The sequence below is a fragment of the Equus caballus genome, chromosome 7, assembly GCF_041296265.1.
Source record: "Equus caballus isolate H_3958 breed thoroughbred chromosome 7, TB-T2T, whole genome shotgun sequence".
NCBI classification, from domain to species: domain Eukaryota; kingdom Metazoa; phylum Chordata; class Mammalia; order Perissodactyla; family Equidae; genus Equus; species Equus caballus.
This window is the reverse complement of record NC_091690.1, coordinates 4409877-4431893: the sequence shown is the minus strand read 5'-3', so window position 1 is coordinate 4431893 and position 22017 is coordinate 4409877. Positions and strand designations below refer to the sequence as shown.

At 50.0% G+C, this 22017-nt stretch overlaps 1 protein-coding gene across 2 annotated transcripts; it reads right to left on the bottom strand.

The window, feature by feature from the left end:
- Positions 1–529: 529 nt before the first annotated feature.
- CLPP (caseinolytic mitochondrial matrix peptidase proteolytic subunit) lies at positions 530–9948 on the bottom strand. Of its 2 annotated transcripts, XM_023644568.2 has the most exons (8): positions 9854–9948; positions 7755–7859; positions 4606–4938; positions 4424–4495; positions 3827–3923; positions 2870–3057; positions 1954–2059; positions 530–876 (listed from the first exon to the last, which is right to left on the bottom strand). In XM_023644568.2, the coding sequence occupies exons 3-8, from the start codon at positions 4789–4791 to the stop codon at positions 707–709; spliced, it is 819 nt and encodes a 272-aa protein (XP_023500336.1). In that variant the 5' UTR covers positions 4792–4938; positions 7755–7859; positions 9854–9948; the 3' UTR covers positions 530–706. The 2 variants fall into 2 exon arrangements, with proteins under 2 accessions (XP_023500336.1, XP_070128671.1); XM_070272570.1 differs by having other exon boundaries at positions 4606–7859.
- Between the last annotated feature and the right edge of the window lie 12069 nt (positions 9949–22017).

Here is a 22017-nt window from a genome sequence, read left to right as displayed (position 1 = left end):
CTTGCTAAGAACTGCCAGGCCTTTTACGATCTGCCCTCCTGTTCCTTCCCCACTCTCCCCTTCACTCACTCCACTCCAGCCACCCCAGGCTCCTCGTGGTTCCATCCACGTGCCAGGCACAGTCCTACCCCAGGGCCTTTGCACATGCTCTGCCTGGGCTGCTCTGTCCCAAGACAGCAACCTGGCTCCCTCCCTCAGTCTTTGCTCAAGTGTCACCTTCTCAGCAAGCCCTTTGCAGGCCACCTCATCTAAAACTGTCACACACACATGCACCCTGCACACCTTTTTCCCTGATTTTTTCTTTTTAAACTGTCTAACCCCTCAAGAATAATTTCCTTGACGACAGGAATTTTTGTGTTTTCTTCACATTAGGTAGCAGCCTCTAGAACAGTATCCGGAATGTTGTCTTTGCTCAGCAGAGCGTGCTGAAGCGAGGGAGCTGAACGTTCAAGAACAGAAGGGAGCTCGTGGAAGGGCACACACGTGTGCAACGTGGTGCAGCAGGGAGCCAAGGTGCCACAGACGGGGAGCAAAGACTACAAAGATTTAATTTAAAATCACAGTGTCTCAGCCAGGATCCCCGCCCTCAGGGGCACCCCCAGATCCGGAGGTCCTCAAGGGGCCCCTGCAGGCTCAGCAGCGAGCGGTGGGTAGGGCTGCGGCCCGGCAGCCCCTCCACTGGCATCCGGAGGGGGAGGTCCGGCTCTCAGGCGCTCGCTGGGGCGGGTTCCGCCGCGGCCGCCCCCACGGGCTCCTTCTGCACCAGCTCAGGCTCGTCCTCCCCATCCTGCGGCGGGTGCACCAGCACCTTGTCCAGGATGCCGAACTCCTGGGCCTCCATGGGGCTCATGTAGCGGTCTCTCTCCATGGCCGACTCTGCGGGGTGGGGGGCGAGCGGCGGGACACATGCGGTTCAGAGGGAAGCCCTGAGCCCAGGTTTGAGTCCCCGTTCAGCCACTTCCTCCCCGTGTGACCTTGGCCTTCCCCGCTCTGTGCCTCAGTTTCCCCTATTTCAAAATGTTTTACTTCTTACTGTTGTATAATACAGGAAGGGGCACAGATCCTAAGTGGACACTGCAATGAATTTCAGACCGAACACAGCCACGTGGCCAGCACCCAGATCAACAAGTGCCACATGGCCAGACGTTCCCCCAGAAACCCCGCTGGGGCCCACTTTGAGTCGCTAACTCTACCTGCCTGTGATGGAGAAGTGTTCTCATTGCTCCACATCCCTGAAGGCATTTGGCGGCATCAGTATTTTCTATTTTAGCTGTTCTGGCGCACTGAAATAGTATCTCACTGTGCCCTTCATTTGCCTTTCCCTAATAATGAATGTGTGGCGCTTTTTTTTTTTTTTTTGCTGAGGAAGATTGGCCCTGAGCTACCATCTGTGCCCATCTTCCTCTATTTTGTATGTGGGTTGCCGCCACAGCATGGCTGCTGAGTGGTGTATGTCCAGGAACCAAACCCAGGCTGCCGAAGGGGAGGATGCCAAACTTAACCAGCAGGCCACGGGGCCAGCCCCTAAGAACGAATGTTTTTATCAAACATCCTCACTGAAGATGGTGAGCACCTTACGTTTCTTGGCCGTTTGGAATATTCTTTATTGAAGACCCTGTTCAAAACTTTTGACCTATTTCAATGAGGTTTCAGTGAGGATTCTGTGAATCTCATTTTAAAGGGCTTAGAACAGGGCTTCTCAAGTAGGGCTGGTTCTGACACCCCGGGGACCCTGGGCGACATCTGGGACAGTTTTGGTTGTCACAGTTGGAGGGTGCTGCTGGCCTCCGGTGGGGGGGCCAGGGACGCTGCCACACCTCGCACAGTGGCCAGGATGCCCCTGTCACAGAAAATGATCCAGCCTCGAGGGTCAACAGTGCTGAGGCCCAGAGGCCCTGGCTGAGCACACGGTCTGACCCGGACGTCCCAGGGTTCTGCCCGCAGGGCACTCACCAATAACCTGCAGACTCTGCTTGGTGTGCTTGGCATAGATGCTGTAAAGCTGCTTCTTCAGTTTCATGATCTCCTCTGCCTGGATGGCGATGTCCGTGGCTTGGCCCTGGGGGACGTCCAAAGGGAGGGGACAAGAAGAAGTTCTGAATCGGTGTCAGCCACTCAGAGGGAGGCTGGAGATGGGGACTCTGGACAGGAGCCCCCGGGGGCTTCAGGCTGCCAGTTTCCAGGCAGGTTATTGCCAGTCTCTCCACAATCTGCTTCCTCCTCACTACCACCAGGAAGCCTTCCTGTGTTAACTCTGTTTTCTTATTTTCTGCTTCAGGGGCCTCGCTGACTGGAAAGGTTGGCCCCTCCCAAGGCTAGCTAATTCCTAGAGAGAGCAAATGGCTCACCCACGAGCACACCTTTGACATGCAAACCAGCCAATCCGGAGCCCGCAGCCCCACTATGTCCTCTATGGGGCTCTCTCACTCAGGGCGACCACCCTCTGCCCTGATCACCTCAGGGCCAAGTGCCAGACAGCCAGGGCCAACCCCCACGCCCCAGAGCGTGCTGCAATTATTCAAACTACCCAATCCAAAGCCTGCTTATCTTCCTTCATCGGCTCTTCACAGCGGAAGCCACAGTAAAGGCTCCTGCCCACGTTCCCCGCTCCCTGTGCCCCCTGACCCACCCTGGTGCTTCCCCGTGTGGCCCTGCCTGGTTCACTGTGCCCCCTCCTCTTGGGATCTGTAAGTAACAAAGTGTCTTTTCAATGGCCGTGGTCTCCTGATCTGTTGGCCTCACCATGGCTAAATTATAATTAACCCACATTTTAATACACTGATACCCCAACAGGACGTCCGCCCCGTCGGTCCATCTGTTGAGACCCCATCCCTGGGCCCTGAAGCAGCTTGCAGGGCCTGGCACTCACCCGGGCGCCCCCGGAGGGTTGGTGGATCATGATGCGGGAGTTGGGGAGCGAGTGGCGCATGCCCGGGGTGCCGGCCGCGAGGAGCAGGGAGCCCATGCTGGCGGCCTGGCCCACGCACCACGTGCAGATAGGGTTCAGGATGTACTGCATCGTGTCGTAGATGGCCAGGCCCGAGGTCACCACGCCGCCTGCAGGTGGGAGCGCGAGTGAGGGGCTGTGCCGGCCCCTCCCACCATCCTTTCCCTGTTGCAGCCCCTGGTCCTGGGGGGGGGGGGGCAGATGACAGAAACAGGTAACACAGGGCCAGACAGGGGCAAAACGAGAGCACTCGCAAAAGAGTGCTCTCAGAGCCAACTGTTGCCACACATGCATGTGGGCCCGGGGGCACCCGATCCACCACATTTTCAAGAGAAACTAGAAATCGGGAGAGCGCAGTGGCTAAGAATGAAGGATCTGCAGCCAGCCTGCCTGGGGATGACCTCTAGCCCGGCAACTTATCATCTGTGTGGCTTTGGGCAAGTTACCCAGCCTCTCGGAGCCAGTGTCTCCTCTGAAATTGGAGATAAGTAAAAAGTACCTACCAATGAGGTCGCCCTGAGGACAAAATGAGTTAAAAGCGTATCAAGTGCTTAGAAAAGTGCCCAGCACAGTAAGCACTCACTCAAGATTAGCCAGTGTCCTTTTTTTTCCGGGGAGGTGGCGTATGTGTGGAATTTACCAATTTTAAAAGGTTGACAACCAGGTCAGGTTGGTAAAAAGGTGGGCTCGGCGGCCTGTTGGTGAACCTAGACTTGAAAGCAGGGAAAAGGCAGCTTTTGGAGGTTTTAAGATGCTTTTGGGGATTCTGAAAGAAGCTCTGCATCCTTCGTTTCCCCAGAAAGAGAATGTCCCTGACTCGGCGGCGTTGGCCCCCCGAGTCACCCAGTGCGGCCCCCCGCACCCGGGGCGGTGGCTCACCAGGGCTGTTTATGTACATGTGGATGGGCTTCTTGTTGCTTTCCGACTGCAGGAACAGAAGCTGCGCGATCACCAGGCTGGCCACGCTGTCATCGATCTGCAAGTGGGGAGGGCAGGGGTGTCCCCCGATGGGGGCCGGGGAGAGGGCTAAGGGAGGCAGTCATGGGGTGTCGGGGAACCAGGATGGGGGTCAGAGCCCAAGGAAGACGAGTCGGTAAGAATTCAGGACCCAGGGGGGGATGTGGGGGAGGGGTGGGGCCCAGGGGGTTTGGGGTACAGGACGTGGGAAGTCAGTGGGCTCAGTGCGCGGGAAGGGAAGGGGTCAGGAGGGCTGGGGAGAGGGAGTGGAGCCCAGGAATGGGGAGGCGGATCGTTGGTGAGGGAGGGAGGGAGAGCAGAGGGTTTGAGGAAGGGGTGGTGGGGCTGGGGGAGGGGTCAGAGGGCTTAGGTGCCCAGGAAAGGGGTGTCAGGTTGGGACCAGAGCGGAGCCAAGGGAGGATCGCGAAGGGGGAAAGGTCAGGGGGTCAAGGGGGTGGAGGAGGAGGCGCGCCCGGGGTGGGGGCCGGCGCAGGGGAGGATGGGGCGCGGGGTGCTCACCGGACCCATGACGCACACGATGCGCTCCCGCAGCAGCCGCGAGTAGATGTCATAGGCGCGCTCGCCGCGGCCCTGGGGAGGAAGATGGGGGTGAGAGTGAGGGTGAGGCTCACGGGCCAGCCGTGCCCCCAGCCCCGGTCCGCCCCCGCCCCCCGGGCCGGGTCCCCGCGCGGCCGCTGTACCGTCTGCTCCACCACGATGGGAATGAGCGGGAGAGCCCGGGCCGCCGTCGCGTGCAGGCTCCGACGCAGGACCAGGCCGCTCTCGGGCGCCCGCTGCGGGGGGAAGCGGGCGGCGAGGCGGGGCCCCAGCGCTGGGCACCTGCCTGCCGCCACCCGGGCCCCCCCCACCAACACTCCGGCCCACATCGCGTCGCACGGCCGCCCCGGCTTCCGTCCGATGGCCGAACTACAACTCCCGGCGTGCTTTGCGCCCTGGCGCTTGCTCACTACGCCGCCCGCTTCCGGGAAGCTGGGCGGACACGTTTAGGGGCGGGGCGAATCCGGGGGCGGAGCCTGAAGGGGGCGGGGCCAGAGCAGGGTCTGGAGACGGGCGGACCCGAAGTTTCAGAGCTGCCAGTTCTAGTCCCCGGCCCGACGAATTCGTTATTTCTTATTTTAAAAATCAACTCCGTTGTGTCCCCTGGGCCCTGGCCTCAACGAGCTTCCAGCCTGGTGGGGAGGACTCTTATGAGACCTTCCCAGCCATCTGTGGTCACGTGTGGAATAGAAAGAGGAACCCCAGGCTGAGGAGCCCAGGCATGGTGTTACAGACTCGGCCTGGGAGATCGATCTGGAAAAGTTTGCTAAGAGGAGCGGGTATTGGAGCTGGGCTTTGAAGGATGGATAGGAGTTTGTTAGGTGGAGAAAGTCATTCCTGGGAGAGGGAACAGAATGAGCAAAGGGACAGAAATAGGAAAGTTCCCAGTAGCACTTGGGACCTCTCTTTTCCCCTAGATCGTCTCAAGGTGGATTCTTTTTTATCTTTCAGCTCAAATGTCACCTTCTCAGAGTTGTCCCCTATTTTGTCCTCAGAGCCTAGGATGGTGCCTGATACACTGTAGGTGCTCATGAACCAAGAGATGAAAGGGTGACAAGGGAGGAAGTTTGGAGGCATCTGGCCCACGCACCAAGCTAGCTTAACCTCTGACTTGCTGTGTGATCTTAGGTGCATTGCTTGACCCCTCTGGGCCTGAAGTTTCTCATCTGGAAGATGGCGATGATCAAACCAGTCTCACAGGGAAGGATTTAAGGACAGCTGCTGCTGAGGCAGCCTACGGAAGTCACCTGAGTTCAAATTTTGGCCCCACTGCTTACTCGTTGTGTGTCCCTGAGCCTCAGTTTCCCATCTGTAAGATGGGGATAATGATAATAACCCTAGTCCTAGGGTTGTTGTGCATGAGGTCTCCAGGATGGGGCCTGGAATGTAGTAAGTACTCCGTTTGTATCAGCTATGGATGTGTATTAACTACTGAGGTGTTCAATCAGGAACCACGGAGGTCCAAGAAGTCTTCCCAAATGAGGGTCCTTTTGAAGTGGGTTTTGACAGATAGGTAGGAGTTCACCAGGCCGACAATGCTAGGCTCTAAACTGGATACTGGGTGTCCTAGGTAAGGGTAGCTTTTATACCCTCCATGCTCACAGGAGAGTCCCAGTCGGATGAGGAGATAGAGTCGGAGGTCCTGGAGGTCCCCCTGATGAAGGCCTCCCTGGCAGGGGTGGGAGGGGAAGGGAGAGCCAGCATTTGGGCGCTGGAAGTGGCATATCCCCAGCTGGGACTGAGGAGGTAAGGGGGCAGTGTGGGCTGTCCCAGTTTCTGCTGTGAGCCAGGTGGGTGTGGCCCCCAGGGCCCCAGCTCCCACCTGGCCCTGGGGAGAAGGGCCAGGCCATCAGATGCCACCACCCTGCACCCGCCCTGCCCTCACTGCCTCCTTTGTTTCACTGACCCCGCCTATCTATACCCTTCAGCCAGTTTTCACCTCCTCAGGTACCACCCTCGATGACGCCCTCCTTGGTGTCCTACTTTAGCCATGTCCCGTGCCCGCTCTGGCTTGTCATCCAGCAGTCCTAGTGGGTCTCTTCAAAGTTAATTGGGCCATGTCCCTCCCTTGCCTAAAACCCTCCCCTCGGCTGCCTAGCACCCCTGCCAACCTCCACACTCACCTCCTTGCACCTTCCCCTCCCCGATCTGCTGCAGTGGCGACACTGGTACAAAGCTTTTATGCCATGACGCTTATCCTTACTCTGAGCCATGTCTTCTGATATTTCCTATTCTCTGTTATCCTGTTCAATTCCATTTATTTAAATTGGGGTTTCTCAGCCTCGCCACTATGGGCATTCCGGGTGGGATAATTCTTGGTTGATGGGGAGGCTGTCCTGTGTGTTGTGGGGTGTGGAGCAGCGTCTCTGGCCTCCACCCGCTAGATGCCAGGAGAGCCCTCCCCCCATCACAACATCTGAAGATGTCGCAGACATTGCCGATGTCCCCACGGAGGGCAGAATGGCTCCCAGTTGAAAATCACTGATTTAGATTAAAGTGGGTAGAGATGTGAAATGGAAAGCACCTTTTGAACAGTACCTGGCGCGTTGTAGTGCTTTATTCTTCCAGACTTTGTTCGTATATTTTCAATGAATGAATAAGGGAAGGAAGGGAGCAAGGGAGAGAGGGAAGAAGATTTTGACTCTTGGCTACAAATGAGTAGAGAAAGGAAGGAAAGGTGGGAAGGAGAAGGGAGGGAGGGAGGAAGGAAGGAGGGAAAGAAGGAAGGAAGGGAGGGAGGGAGGGAGGGAGGGAGGGAGGGAGGGAGGGAGGGAGGAAGATTTTGACTGGGCTGCAGATGAGCTGGTCCTGCGGGTTTTCGGTTATCACTCTATGATCAGAGAGAAGCCCTGATCACAGTTGCCTTCTCTGAGATGAATGCCAAACAGGCCAACTGAATTGCCAAAGATTGAAAATTAAAAAAAGGACACAGGAACACCGAGGGCTGAAGAGGCCGTGGGTACATGGACTCCCCTGAACAGCCCAGGGACTTTGCTACTTCTCTGAAAACTAAGTTGACACCAAATTTCAAATTCGCACCATGCGCTTCTGGTGACTCATTTTTTTAGGAGATGATCAGAGCTGAGCACCCAGGTCTGGCCACGAGGCTGTTTACGGCAGAGCTGTTTATACACCTGTTGTTTTCATTAGTTATTGCTGTGTAACAAGCACCCCACGGACTTTGGGGTTTAGAACAACCACAGCTCGTCCTTTCTCACAATTGGGGCATCTAGACCGGGCGTGTCTGAGTGATTGTTCTCCATGTGGGGTTCGCTGGGGCTGGAATACTCACAGTGACCATTCTGCAGTCTCATAGCTGGAGCCTGACTGGGCTGGCTGAGCACCTCTCTCTCCACGTGGCTGCTTGGGCTTCCTCACAGTATGGAAGTCTTTACTTCTGAAAGAGCAAATGGAAGCTACCTATCTTCTTCTTCTTTTTTTGGTTTTTGAGGAAGATTGGCCCTGAGGAACCATCTGCTGCCAATCCTCCTCTTTTTTTTGCTGAGGAAGACTGGCCCTGAGCTAACATCCGTGCCCATCTTCCTCTACTTTATACGTGGGACTCCTACCACAGCATGGCTTGCCAAGTGGTGCAGTGTCCACACCCAGGATCCGAACCGGCGAACCCAGGGCCACCGAAACGGAATGTGTGCACTTAACCACTGCGCCACCGGGCCGGCCCCAACCTACCTATCTTTTTAAAAGCTTAGCCTGGAAGTCATATGACTGCTCTTCTGCCACACTGTGTCGGTCAGACCAAGTCACAAGACCAAACCCAGTTTCAAGGGGAGGGGGAGGGGAAATCGACTCTCGGCGTTAGGAGCGGTGGGGGCACACGGGATGGAAAGAATTGATGGTGGCCGTCTTTGGAGAGAGTCTACCATGTTACGTTAGCAAAGAATTGGAAATGGATGTCCAGAGAGAGGGGACTGATGAAATCATTTACATTTTTCAATAAAAAAATTGTCAAGCATCCATATTGTGGCATATCTGGGGTGGGTAGGGTGGCTCTATACCACCCCTTGCAGCTCACGCCTCAGCCATCCTTTTTGGGGGGGGGGGCCCTCCTCGTCTTCAAGATCCAAAATGGAGCATCCGCTGGCACAGGCCCCTTCCAAGAAGCTGGGTGGAGGAAGGGAGGAGAAAAACAGACAAGAGTGCCTGCCAGCCAATCTTGAAGCTACTTGTTCGTTGGCTGCATACGTTCCATCCTGTGGAAGACTCATAATTTATCAAACAGACCCTTCTTGATGGATGGCTTGTTGTGATGAAAGATTTCCTTCTCCCTTATCAGATTTGTCTTTTAAAGGCACTCTTCTGCCTTGGCAGGCCCCGGGATCTTCTTTATCACACCCCTTTGGGAATCTCATCTTGTCTCCTGGCTTTAAGCAACTGTGTATCCGGTGCCTCCCAAACTTATCTCTTCAGTCCAGGTCTCTCCCAGGCTCCAGAAGTCCCTCCCTCCTGTCTCCCCTTGGGTGTCTCATTAGGCTCCTCAAAATGAGCATATTTGAGCTGGATGATCGATCTTATCTCCAGCCCCCATGCCTCACTCCTTCATCCTTCCACTTGCTCATACCACGCAACTCGGAGCCATCCTTGATTCCTCTCTCTTCATGGCACCCAAAATCTGTTGGCTAATCCAGTTGGCTTGCCCTCCAAATTTACCCGGAACTCAACCCCTTCTTTGGACTCCCACAGCTGCCTCCCTGACCTGAGCCCTCATCATCTGTCGCCTGCATGGTTGTGGCCACCACCTCCCGTTTGTCCCCCCTTCTCCTCCTGCTCCCTTGCAAACTCTCCTCCCGGCAGGGGCCAAAGGAATCTTTTTAGAACCGAAGTGAGCTCATGTTAGTCTTCGAGAACCCTCGCATGGCTCCGTGCCACCCTCAACTCAAAGTCCTAATAATGAGCCCATAATGCTCTACACATGCTAGGAGATGCCTCCTTCTGCCCATGACTGTCTGACTTCACCTCCTCCTGCTCTCTTCTTGCCCATTCCACTGCAGCCACACTGGCCTCCTCGCTGTTCCTCTAACTCATCAGGCACACACCAGCCTCGGGGCCTTTGCCCTGGCTGTTCCCTCTGCCTGTAATGCTCTTCCCTCAGATACGCCCACAGCTCTCTCCTCACCTCCATCAAGCCCATGCTCATTGTCACCTTCTGACACCCCTATTTAAAACCACAGCCCCTGCCTTCATCTCCCAGCACAGCTTATCTATCTTCTCTGCTTTCTTTTTCTTTTCTTTCTTTCTTTCTTTTTTTTTTTTTTGAGGAAGATTAGCCCTGAGCTAACATCTGCTGCCAATCCTCCTCTTTTTGCTGAGGAAGCCTGGCCCTGAGCTAACATACGTGCCCATCTTCCTCTACTTTATATGTGGGACACCTACCACAGCATGGCTTGACAAGAGGTGCCGTGTCCACACCTGGGATCTGGACTGGTGAACCCTGGGCCACCGGAGCAGAACGTGGGAACTTAACTGCTGCGCCACCGGGCCGGCCCCTCTGCTTTATTTTTCTTTAGAGAATTTATTAGCATAGTATCTTCCTACTCAGTGTGCTCTTCCCGGACCAGCTGCATCAGCGTCAGCTGGGATCTTGTTGGCGGTGCAGACTCTTCAGCTCCAGCCCAGACATGCTGAATCAGAATTTGCACTTTCGCAAGTTCCCCGTGGGCTCCATATACACGCTGAAGTTTGAGAAGTGCTCCCATGTGACACCTTTACTGCTTGTTTTCTTTACTGTCTGTCTCCTCTTCTGAAACATAAGCTCACCAGAGCAAAGGTTTTTCTCTCTACCATTTTCACGGCTATTTCAGCACCGAGAACAGCGCCCGGCACATAGTAGCCGCTCAATGAACCTTCATGGACTCAAGGAAGGAACGGCTAATGGGTGGAGAATGGGTTGTGCGAGGCAATGGTGGAGGCAGAATGTGACGGTCAGTGTTGGGGGTTGAAAGCAACAGAAATTATCTTAAGCAAAAAGAGAACCTGGGGCTGGGCCAGTGGCCAAGTGGTAAAGTTTGTGGGCTCCAATTTGGTGGCCTGGGGTTCGCTGGTTTGGATCCTGGGCATGGACCTACACACCACTCATCAAGCCATGCTGTGGTGGCATCTCACAAGGAAGAACTAGAAGGAGTTACAACTAGGATATGCAACTATGCACTGGGCTTTGAGGAGGTAAAAAAAAAAAAAAAAAAAAAAAAAGGGAGGAAGATTGGCAACAGATGTTAGCTCAGGGCCAAGCTTCCTCACCAAAAAAAAAAAAACTTAAAAAAAAGAGAGAGAGAGCATTTTGTAGACACTAGAGGCTCTCCAGCTTGGCTGGGAGTCTTGAAGATGTGCCTTGGGAAAAACAGGCAGAAAGTTCCAGAAACTGAGCATCAGGGACAATTTGGCTAGGAGGTCAAGGCTTCCTCTGGACAGCACCACCACCACCGCTACACGGGATGAAGTTCTCAACCCCAAAAGAAATGATTGGATGATGGAAAGCCAAAACAAGAAAAAGATATGACAAACGTTCTCTGCAAAGGGAGACCAGTGGCGGGGCAGGTGTAGTCGTTCAGAAGAGAAATCTAGAGGAGGAGACAGATTTGTGAAGTGTTGGGGAGGCAGAACAAGGTGTTGACGTCAGCCATCAGTTTCAGAAGCATCAAAAGTTTTGAGGATCCATTTTAGTGGGGACATTCAAGATTTTTTTTTTCCTTTTTCTCCCCAAAGCCTCCCAGTACATAGTTGTATATTCTTCGTTGTGGGTCCTTCTAGTTGTGGCATGTGGGACGCTGCCTCAGCGTGGTTTGATGAGCAGTGCCGTGTCTGCGCCCAGGATTCGAACCAACGAAACACTGGGCCGCCTGCAGCGGAGCGCGCGAACTTAACCACTCGGCCACGGGGCCAGCCCCTAGTGGGGACATTCAAATGGGATGTGAGCAATAAAAATGCCATTGTGTGTTCATTTTTATTGACGTGGCAAGAGTCCCATGGTGTAATTTTTTAAATTATTGGGCTATAATATAACACTCAGTAAAATGCACACATCTTAACTGTGCAGCTGCATGGGTTTTTTTTCACATGGTGTAACCATCACCCCATTCAAGATCTGGAAAATTCCTTCATGCCCCTTCTCAGTCAATACACCTTGGACGCCCCAAGATGCCACCATTTTGATTTCCTTGATGTAATTTCTAAGGGGGAAAATAAGCAGATGATAAAACAATGTTGACACCACAATCTCATTATTGCAAATATATATATGGGTTGAGAGTTTACTTTCCTAGATGGTAGGAGTCTGTGAGTGGCGAGGTATGGGTAATTTTCATTTTCTTCTTTTTGTTCCTTTGTGTGTCACACCATAAGCATGTGGTGCTTCTTTTAGTTGAGGCAAAATTCATATGACATAAAATGAACCATTTTGCAATATACAATGTGTATGACAGCTCTTAAGTTATGGCTATTTTCTCTCCCACCTCCCCACACTCATCTGCCTCTTGGGGTGAGGTAGGTGTCCCGAGTCCAACATTGCTTCTAATTCTCCCCTAAAGTGTGTGACCACCACCTTTATCTAGTTCCAAAACACTTTCATCTCCCCAAAAGGAGACCCTATACCCATTAGCAGTCACTCCACCTTCGTGCCTCTCCCCAGCCCTTGGCAACCCGCCATCTACTTTCTGTCCTCTATGGATTTACATTCTCTGGATATTTCATAGAAATGTAATCACAAAATATGTGACCTTTTGTGTCTGGCTTCTTTCACTGAGCTTGGTTTCGAGGTTCTTCCACGTCGTAGCATGAATCAGCCCTTCATTCTTTTCTATGGCTGAGTAATGTTCCATCGTATGGGTAGGACACACTTTGGGTATCCATCCATCCGTTGATGGATGTTGAACATATCTTGTGTTTATCATAGGCATAAAGATGGCTTCAACTTTTTAGTTGGAAACCGTTAAATTATTATTAATAATAATTACTAAGAGTTAAAGGGTGGTGACGTAGAAGAAAGAGAACCCAGGAATCCATTTCAACCCCACTACTTATTTTCTGGGACATTAGATGAGGGTCTGAACCTCCCGTAGATGCTGTCTCCTCACCTGCCCAATGGGGAGAATCCCCTTCTGGGTAAGTGATTAGGTTACTCATAGAGATCTTTCTCTGTCCCTCCGCTCCCTACACACGTGCACACACACAGACACACACACTCTCTCTCTCTCTAAAAATGCAGTCCATCTGGTCGACCTCGCTTTTTAAGATTCAGTGTTCTTGGAAGGGACTCAATAGAAAGTACTGGGAAACCACGAGGCTTTCTAAACTTTAACCACCCAAGATTGCGTACCAGCTCTATGATCATCAACCTTTTGCTTCAAATCCCCTCATTTAAAACGTTTCAATATATTGATTTTAAAATAGAAACTTTAAAATGACTGCCACACGTGGAAAAAATGGAATCACATACCAGACACTGATGGAAATTGAATAAAACGTACAATGAATGCAAAGCCCTCTTTTGAGGCTCCCCCAGCCACTCACAGCTTGCCTGCCTCCGACTGCCTATGGAAACCTCAGCTAGGCCCACTGGACCCCAGACTCATTTCTTCCAGGTTCTCGAGGAGCCCAGGACTCCATCACCCAAAAGCCACAACTCTGTACAGCCCTATTTTTCTCTTCTCCCCTCCCCTGACCAACTTGTTTTAAACTCAACTCTGTTATTGACATATGATGTTCGTATCATGAAATGTACCCATTTTAAGTGTACAGTTTTAATGAATTCTGACAAGTCCATGTAACCACTACCCAAGTCAGGATAAAGAACATTTCCATCACCCCAAAAAGTTCCCCTGGGTCCCTTTGCAGTCAACCCTGACCCCATGCTCATCCCCAAACAATCATTGACATAAAATTTCCCTTTGCTAGAATTTCATATAAATGGAATCACATCGTGTGTAGTCTTTTGTGACTAGCTTCTTTCACTCAGCTAATGTTTTTGAGATCACCGTGTTGTTGCGTGTATTCATTGACTCGTTCCTTTTCATTGCTGAATAATATTCCATCCTATGGATGTACCATTGTATGGATGGTTTATCCATTGACAAGTTGATGGACATTTGGGTTGTTTCCACTTTTGGACTATCAAAAAAAAGCCATTCTGAACATTTGTGTTGTGTACAAGACTTTGTGCGAGCATTCGTTTTTGCTTCTCTTGGGGAAATACCAAATGTGGAATGGCTGGATCATAGAGAAGGCATGTATTTAACATTTAAAGAAACTCCCAAATTGTTTTCCAAAGTGGTTGCACCATTTTACACACTCCCCCCCCCCCCCCAGCAGCGTGTGAGACTTCCAGTCACTCTGCATCCTCGACATGACTTTGAATGGACAGGTTGTTTCAAAACCTCGGTTCTTCCAATGGGTGTAGTGGTATCGCCTTGTGGTTTCAATGTTCATTTCCAGGATGACTAATGATTTTACGCATCTTTTCATGTGCCTTTTGGCCATCTCTATAGCTTCTTTTGCAAAGCGTCTGTTCTAAATCCTTTGCCATTTATTTTGTCTTCTTGTCATTGACTTCTTATGTTCTCACAATGAGCCCTTTGTCAGATAAAGGTGCTGCCGAGATCTTCTTCCAGTTAATGGCATCCTCTTTCACTTTTTAATGGTCCTCTCCAAATCTTGAAGTGCTTAAGTTCTGCCCCCAGGAAGTCACGGTCCTTCCGAAGCAAAATTCCTTATATTCTCAACCTCTTCTCAAAATATTCTCTCGAATATTCTATTCTCTTCCCAAAGGAAGCCTGGATCTCCCCAGAGGACTGCAAGCTCTTAAGTTATGGTTATTTTCTCTCCCGTCTCCTCACGCTCTTGTGCCTCGTGGGGTCAAGTAGGTGCCCTTGCTCCGCCATCGCTTCTCACTCTTCCTTAAAACTCTGTGCAGCTTCGAATCTCAGGTCATCAAATAATACTCTCTGCCATCTGTCCTTGCTGTTTCCTCTATGAACCCTGAGGTCATGCCCTCTCATTCCTTCACTGGATCACCTCCGGGTTCATTTACCCCTTCCCCCTTCTTCTCTGGGCATAATTCTTGTTGACTTCAGTATCCATGTAGACCAAGTTGCCCAAGCTTGGCACTATTGACATTTGGAGCCAGATCGTTCTTGGTCGTGGCGTCTGCCCTGTGCCTTTTAGGATGCTGAGAAGCATCCTTGGCCTCTACCCACTTGATGCCAGTGGAAACTTCAACCCCACCAAGTAGTGACAACCAAAAATGCCTCCAGACATGGCCAAGTGTCCCCTGGTGGGAGGAGATCGCCTTTGGTCAAGAACGACTGAGCTTGATGGTCCTTCCAGGCACGTGGCTTTCAATTCCTTCAACTCTTCTCTCCCAGTGATCTCATCCTCCCTCTACCTCAGCCCCCAGCCCTCGTGGTCTTATTTCAGACCCTGTCATTCTCAAAAACTGCATCCCTTTCCATATTTCAAACGTCCTACACGCTGACACACATTTCTTTTCTTTCCTGCTCAATCCGTTTGGTATTCCTACTCAAACGGTCCTTTAGTTCTGCCAGAATCTGTAACTCATGAATTTCTCTCCCTTTTCCCCTGGCCCCTCACCCAGTTTGGAGCCATGGTCTGTCATGTCAGTCACTCCTTGACCTATATCCCCAACTTCCTCTTCTGTCTCTTCCATCATCACATTTAACTGGCCAAATCTATCCAGGTTACAGCCAACCCTCCATCTGCTCCCCACCTGCACCTGGGCAGCCTCACACACAGCCATGCCGACTGGTCTCCCTTGAGATTCTTGACCACCAATCTCTTTCCCTCCTCCTTACTCCATCCCCCAGTCCCTTGACTCATCCACTCCCTCATACGGTGAGATGCCACCCTTCTTGCTCCCTCAAGCTTCCCCCTTCCTCCTCACCCTCAGCTCCTGACTTTGCTTCCAACCTTCTGCAAGAACAAAGCTACAGAAGAGAACTTCCATGGCGTCCCACCACATCCACCCGTCTCCCTACATCTGGGCTGTCAACATTGTCCTCTTTCTAGTTATTCTGACAGAGCTGTGCATGCTCCCAGTCAAGACCAACGCTGCCCCTTCGCCCTGGATTCCATTTCACTCAAGCTCATCACTTGATTAAGCGTCCTCTTCCGTCAGAGGTTCCCTCTCTTCTTCATTATTCCCATTAGCCTGTAAACGTGATAATTTCTCCTATCTTAAAGAAAAGGAGACATGATCCCACATTGTCCTCTAGCTAGGGACCATTTCTCTATTCTCCTTTACAGAAAAAAAAAATCCTTTTAAGAGTTGGATCTCCTCTTGGTTTCCACTCCTTCCCTTTTTATTGTCTCTTGAATCTACTCTAATCGGGCTTTCTCCCCACAACTCCACAGGGACACCAGTTGTCAAGGTCACTAGTGACTTCCAGATGGCCAAATTCAATGGCTAACTTCAATGGCCAAATCCAGTGGTCAATTTCAATAGCCAAATCCAATGGTTACACAAGGGAAACTGGAAAACACTTTGAGATGAATGAAAATGAAGACAAATGTATCAAAACGTATGGGGTGCAACTAAAGCAGTACTCAGAGGGAAATTTATAGCTGTAAATGCCTATATTGAGACAGAAGGAAGATCTCAAATCAATGACCTAAAATTATAACAAATTCCATGGTCAGTTGTCAATTCCTTATGTGGTTAGTCCTGTTGGCAGATCTAACACAGTTTATCACTTCCTCCTTTTTTTTTTATTGCAGCAAAATATATATAACATGACATTTACCATTTTAACCAAGTACATTCACATTGTTGTGCATCCATCTCCACCATCCATCTCCAGAACTTTCTCATCTTCTCAGGCTGAAACTCTGTCCCCATGAAACACTGACTCCACAGCCCCGGGCCCCCACTATCTACTTTCTGTCTCTGTGGATTTGACTGCCCTGGGGGATGTCCTATGAGTGGAATCATAGAGTATGTGTCCTTTTTTGACTGGCTTATTTCACTGAACATCGTGTCCTCAGGGTTCATCCATGTTGGAGCAGGTGTCAGAATTTCCTCCCTTTTCACGGCTGAATAATATTCCGTTGTGTGGATGGACCACAGTGTGTTCGTCCATCATCCACCCATGGACACTTGGGTTGCTTCCACCTTGTACATAGTGTACAAGTAGCTGTTTGAGTTCCTGCTTTCAGTTCTTTTGGAAATGTATTTAGGAGTGAAATTGCTGCATCGTGTGGTAATTCTATGTTTGGCTTTTGGAGGACCCACCATCCTGTTTTCCCTGTCTCAGCCTTTGAACCTCATCTTGTTTTTTTAAAGGGAAATTAGCAGATGTTAGTGGCGTGTTAAAGACACTTATCACCTGAGACTTCCTCCCGAACATAATCAGAAGAATTGAACAATTGAAAAGGGCGTGACTTTCTCACCAGGCGAGTCAAGGTTCTTTGAGGCTATGTCCATCCAGACACCACCTCAAATCATTCCAAGAACTCGGATAAGCAACACTCCCAGCTTTCCTGGGGTTTTTCTCAGCATGTGGGATTTTCCATGTTAAAACTGGGAAAGTCCTGGGCAAACGGGGATGAGCCGGTCACACCACTGGAAGCTCTTATTTGTCTTGATTGATGCTCTGGGTAACGCTACCTCAACTCACCAAGTCAATTGGCAGATGAAAAAACAAAGTGTATATGAGTTTCTGGGGCTGTCGTAATGAAGCACCATAGACCTGTGGGCTTAAAAGACAGCAATTTATTGTCTCACAGTTCTGGAGGCCGGAAGTCCAAGATCGGTGTGTCGGCAGGGCCACGCTTCCTCCGGAACCCATAGGGGAGAATTCTTCCTTGTCTCTCCCTTGGACCCCAGCGATCTTGGCCGTGATGTTGAAGAGAAGTGTTGGACTTTAACACTACATTTAAAAGCCTCAAATCTTTGAACCTTAAAGTCTGGCAGAGATCCCAGATGGCACGAAGTCCTCCAAACTGTCACCATTTCCCTCTAGACGAATAGGGGGCGGAGCGTTACAAAAGATCAACCTCAGAATAATCATCGGGGTTGTCAGATTTTGGAAGAGGAGACAATGAAAGATAAACTTTCCAGAACTCTCTTCTTGGAGGGAGAAACGGGGCAGCGAGTCAGTTAAGGAGATACTTCCAAATTAGGATTGTCAGAGTGAGCAAATAAAAATACAAGACGGCCGTTTCCATTTGCATTCCAGATACACGAGGAATAATTTTTTCATAGAAGTTGACCCCACGCGATATTTAGGACACACTCAGGCTAAAAATTACTCACTGTTGATCTTATCAGAAATTCCAATGTAACTGAGCGTCCGGCATTTTATGTGGCAACCCTTGTCCAAATGAGTAACGGAGTCAAGCCACGTTAGAAGGAGACTGAGGGATTTCTAGAAACTTCGAGGCCGTTTGGGGACGTGGCTGAAGCAGAAGTTCACACAGGAGGATGGCTCCTAATGGGGTTTAATGACATCTTCCCTCTGCTCTCCTCATGTATGGGGAGATAAACGGGAAGGAAGGCGCCGACCCCAATGAAAACCCATAAGTGACTCTTTCTAGATGCATCCTCTCCCATGATCTTCTGACCAAGACGACCAGTCTTCTGGATTTGGTGTTGCTTTTTTGAAAGCATTTTTTCTCACATATGCATGTCTCCCTAAACCTAAGGCAGTATGGAAAATATTTGCCAGATCTCAACTCTTCGGCTGCTGGGTCAGGAAGCAGTCCCTGGGCCACCGGGGAAAGACCAGGGTGGTCAAGCAACGCACTGGAGTGAGGCAGGTCTGAAGCCCCAGCTAGTCACCAACTGGTATCACGATATTTTAACAAGGAATATGTCCGTGCAGGTGCGTGACTGCTGAGTGGCAGCCGCACCCTGAAGGTTATTTAATGTAGCCTGATTTTTGATCATTCTATGAGCAGATGTGTTGTTTTGTGACATGCTTTAAAGCTTTGTTCTTGCTCATTATCTTGTTGAGAGTCAGTCATGCCGATGCATGTGCCTGCTGTTCATTTATTTACATGGATATTGTGGAAGGAAGACACCCCCATTTGTTTATCTAGTCTACAGTTTAGGAATGTTCCAGACTTTTGCTATGGCAAACAAAGATGCTCTGAATAATCTTGTATGTGAATCCTGGGTCCACGTGTGAGACCTTCTCAGGGGGACGTAAATCCAGGAGGGGAGTTTGTGATTGCAAGGAAGTGTTCATTTTCTTTCTTTTTTTTTTCTGTTGAGGAAGATTAGCCCTGAGCTAACTGCTGCCAATCCTCCTCTTTTTGCTGAGGAAGACTGACCCTGAGCTAACATCTGTGCCCATCTTCCTCTGCTTTATACGTGGGATGCCTACCACAGCATGGCTTGCCAAGCGGTGCCATGTCCGCACCTGGGATCCGAACCGGCAAACCCTGGGCCGCTGAATCGGAATGTGTGAACTTAACCGCTGCGCCACCGGGCCGGCCCCGAGTGTTCATTTTCCACTCTACTGAATGTGGCAGAGGCAGCCTGCTCTGTCAGAAAGGGTCCTAGGTACTTTCTCTGTAGTGGTTTTGCTGTAGACATCTTTGCCGCAAGCATTTTTGGGCATCCTTAAGAACTAGGACACTCTCTTACGTAACCACAATTCACTAATCAAGTTCAAAGGTCTCCCACCAATAAAATACTATTACCTAATACACAGTCCATCTTCAAATGGCACTAGTTACCCAATCATAGCCCTGGGCACTTTCAGAGCTCAAACTTCTGCTTATCTGCCCCTGTAACCAGGATTCACTTCAACCTCACCTTTATATGAACTCAGTTTTCCAAAACTTTAATGCATACATTCATTTCAAAAGGCAACTTCACATTGCTCTCCTAAGTGGCAAGACAGAAAATTAAACAGGAAGCAACTATAGAAACCTATCCTAAGATGGATCTGTTCGTTATCTGGATTGTGGCAGTGGTTTCACGGGTGTGTCCTCTGTCGAAACATATCCAATTATATATTTTAAACATGTGCAATTTATTGTTAGGTCAATTATACCTCATTTGAGCTGTTTAAAAATCAACACAGAGAAGCCAATGGTCGTATTCAAATTCTAGCCCAGACAAGGAATTGTCAGAGACGCTCTGGAGACACACCAGCACCTAAGGGAGTCTTTCTCATTGGCTGGATCAGCCAGAAAGAGAAGCCAAGAGGCGAACTTTCTCACCATGGGATCCCGTGTTATTTAAGACCATAAAGAGCTGCATGTCCCACACTTTGGGAAACAGTGTCCTCTCCTTGTGTGTGACTCTGGGGCAGGTCACTCAAACGTCTAGAAGCCTCTGTTTTCTCCTCTGGGAGATGGGAAGACATATTATCCCACAAGAAGGAGGGGAACCTTGATGATTAAGAGCAGATACTACAGAGACACCGTTTTAGTTGCATCCTCTGGCACTCCCAGGAAATCTGGGACAACAAAATGAGGTAATTCCCAGCACAGGGCTTGGTCCTGCCAACCAACATTAGCTCAGCACCATCCAGTTGAAGTCCTGGATGAGCCAAATACATAACTTAAAATTTTCTAGTAGCCACATTTTGGAAAGTAAAGAGGAACAGCTGAAGTGAACTCTAATAATATCCTCTATTTAACCCAATCTATCCAAAACATTATTGTTTCAACACGGGGCACTAGCCCCGTTTCAAGGGCTTAGGAACCATGTGTGGCCAGGAGCTGCCATATTGGACACAGAAGCATTGGACTTTATCATTACTTGTGGCTCAAAGATTAAGCCTTAAGAGATACTCACAATAGCATTATTCATAAAAGAAAAGGAACTTTCCAACAATAAAAGGTCAGTTCAGTATACGAGGTGCATCCATTCATATAGTGGAATAGTATACAGCCGTCAAAAAGATAGTGACTTATCCATTGTGATGGTTCACTTTATGTGTCAACTTGACTGCACTAAGGGATGCCCAGGAAGCTGGTACAACATTTTTTCTGGGTGTCTCTGTGAGGGTGTTTCTGGAAGAGATTTGCGTTTGAGTCAGCGGACTGAGTGAAAAAGATGCCCTCACCAATGCACCATCTAATGCATTGAGGACTTGGATAGAACAAAAGGGCAGAGTAAGAGGGAATTTGCTCTCTGTTTGAGCTGAGACATCCCTCTTCTCCTGCCCTTAGACGTCAGTGCTCCTGGTTCTCAAGCTTTTGAAATTATACTGAATTCCATCACCAGCTTTCATGGATCTTCAGCTTGCCGATGGCAGATCAAGGGCCTTCTCAGCCTCCATAATCAGGTGAGCCCATTCCTATAGTAAATCTCCTCATAGATAATCAGATAGGTATACAGCTAGCTAGCTAGCTAGCTAGATATACAGACAGATAGATAGACAGACAGACAGACAGACAGATAGATAGATAGATAGATAGATGACAGACAAATAGATTCAGTTTCTCTGGAGAACTCTGAGTAAATACACCCATTTTCACAGCAGCATGATTCACAGTAGCCAAAAGATGGAAGCAACCCAAGTGTCTATTGATGGATAAATGGATACACAGAGTGTGGTCCATCCACGCCCTGGAATATTACGCAGCCGTGAAAAGGAAGGAAATCCTGACACCTGCTCCAATGTGGATAAACCTGGAGGACGTGATGCTCAGTGACGTGAGCCAGACACAGAGGGACACACACTGTGTGGTCCACTCACAGGAGGTCCCCAGAGGAGCCACATCCACAGAGACAGAAAGTGGATGGGGGGCCAGGGGCTGGGGGAGGGGTGGGGGTCGGTGTTTCATGGGGACAGAATTTCAGTCTGGGAACATGAGAAAGTTCTGGAGGCAGATGGAGGGGATGTTTGCACAACCGTGTGAATGTGCTTCATGCCACTGAGCTGTGCACTTGAAAATGGTTAAGATGATAAGTTCTGTGTTATGAGTATTTTACCATCATTAAAATAATAATCAAATTTTAAAAATATAGTCTAGAATGCTTCGAAATAGGGAAGAACGTTAATGACATTTTAAGTTAAAAAAATTAGGTTACAAACATACAATACCATCCAAACCTTTGTCAAGAAATAATATCAATGAATTTTGAAAAGCTGAAAATAGCTCACCATGAACAGCGGTTATCTCGGGACTGTCATTGTCGGTGAGTTTAACTTTCTTTTTGCTAACTTGTGTCTGCTGTGATGCACACATGTTATTTGATGGTTACGAAAACACGGATAAAGACAAACATCAGTCTCTTTCTAGTTGATGCTCACAATGAGGATGAGAGAGAGAATGGAGGTGGGAGAGGCGGCCAATGGCCTTGCAACCGAGCGTCATGGCGGCGACGGGGTTTCTCGCGGTCTTCACGAACAGTTACCCTGGCCCAGGTGGCCACCAACGTCTGATAGCAACCAAGGACAGACTGCTGGTCCAAACCTGAGGATGGGGTTGAGGATGGGAGAGAGAAGGAAGAGTAGGAGGGAGCCCCAGAAGCAAGGAGAGGACACCAGACCTTTGCCTGGGTGAGTGGAGATGGGGAAAAGTCACGGCACATTGGCAGCCTCCTTGCCACCCCATTGGTGTCTAGC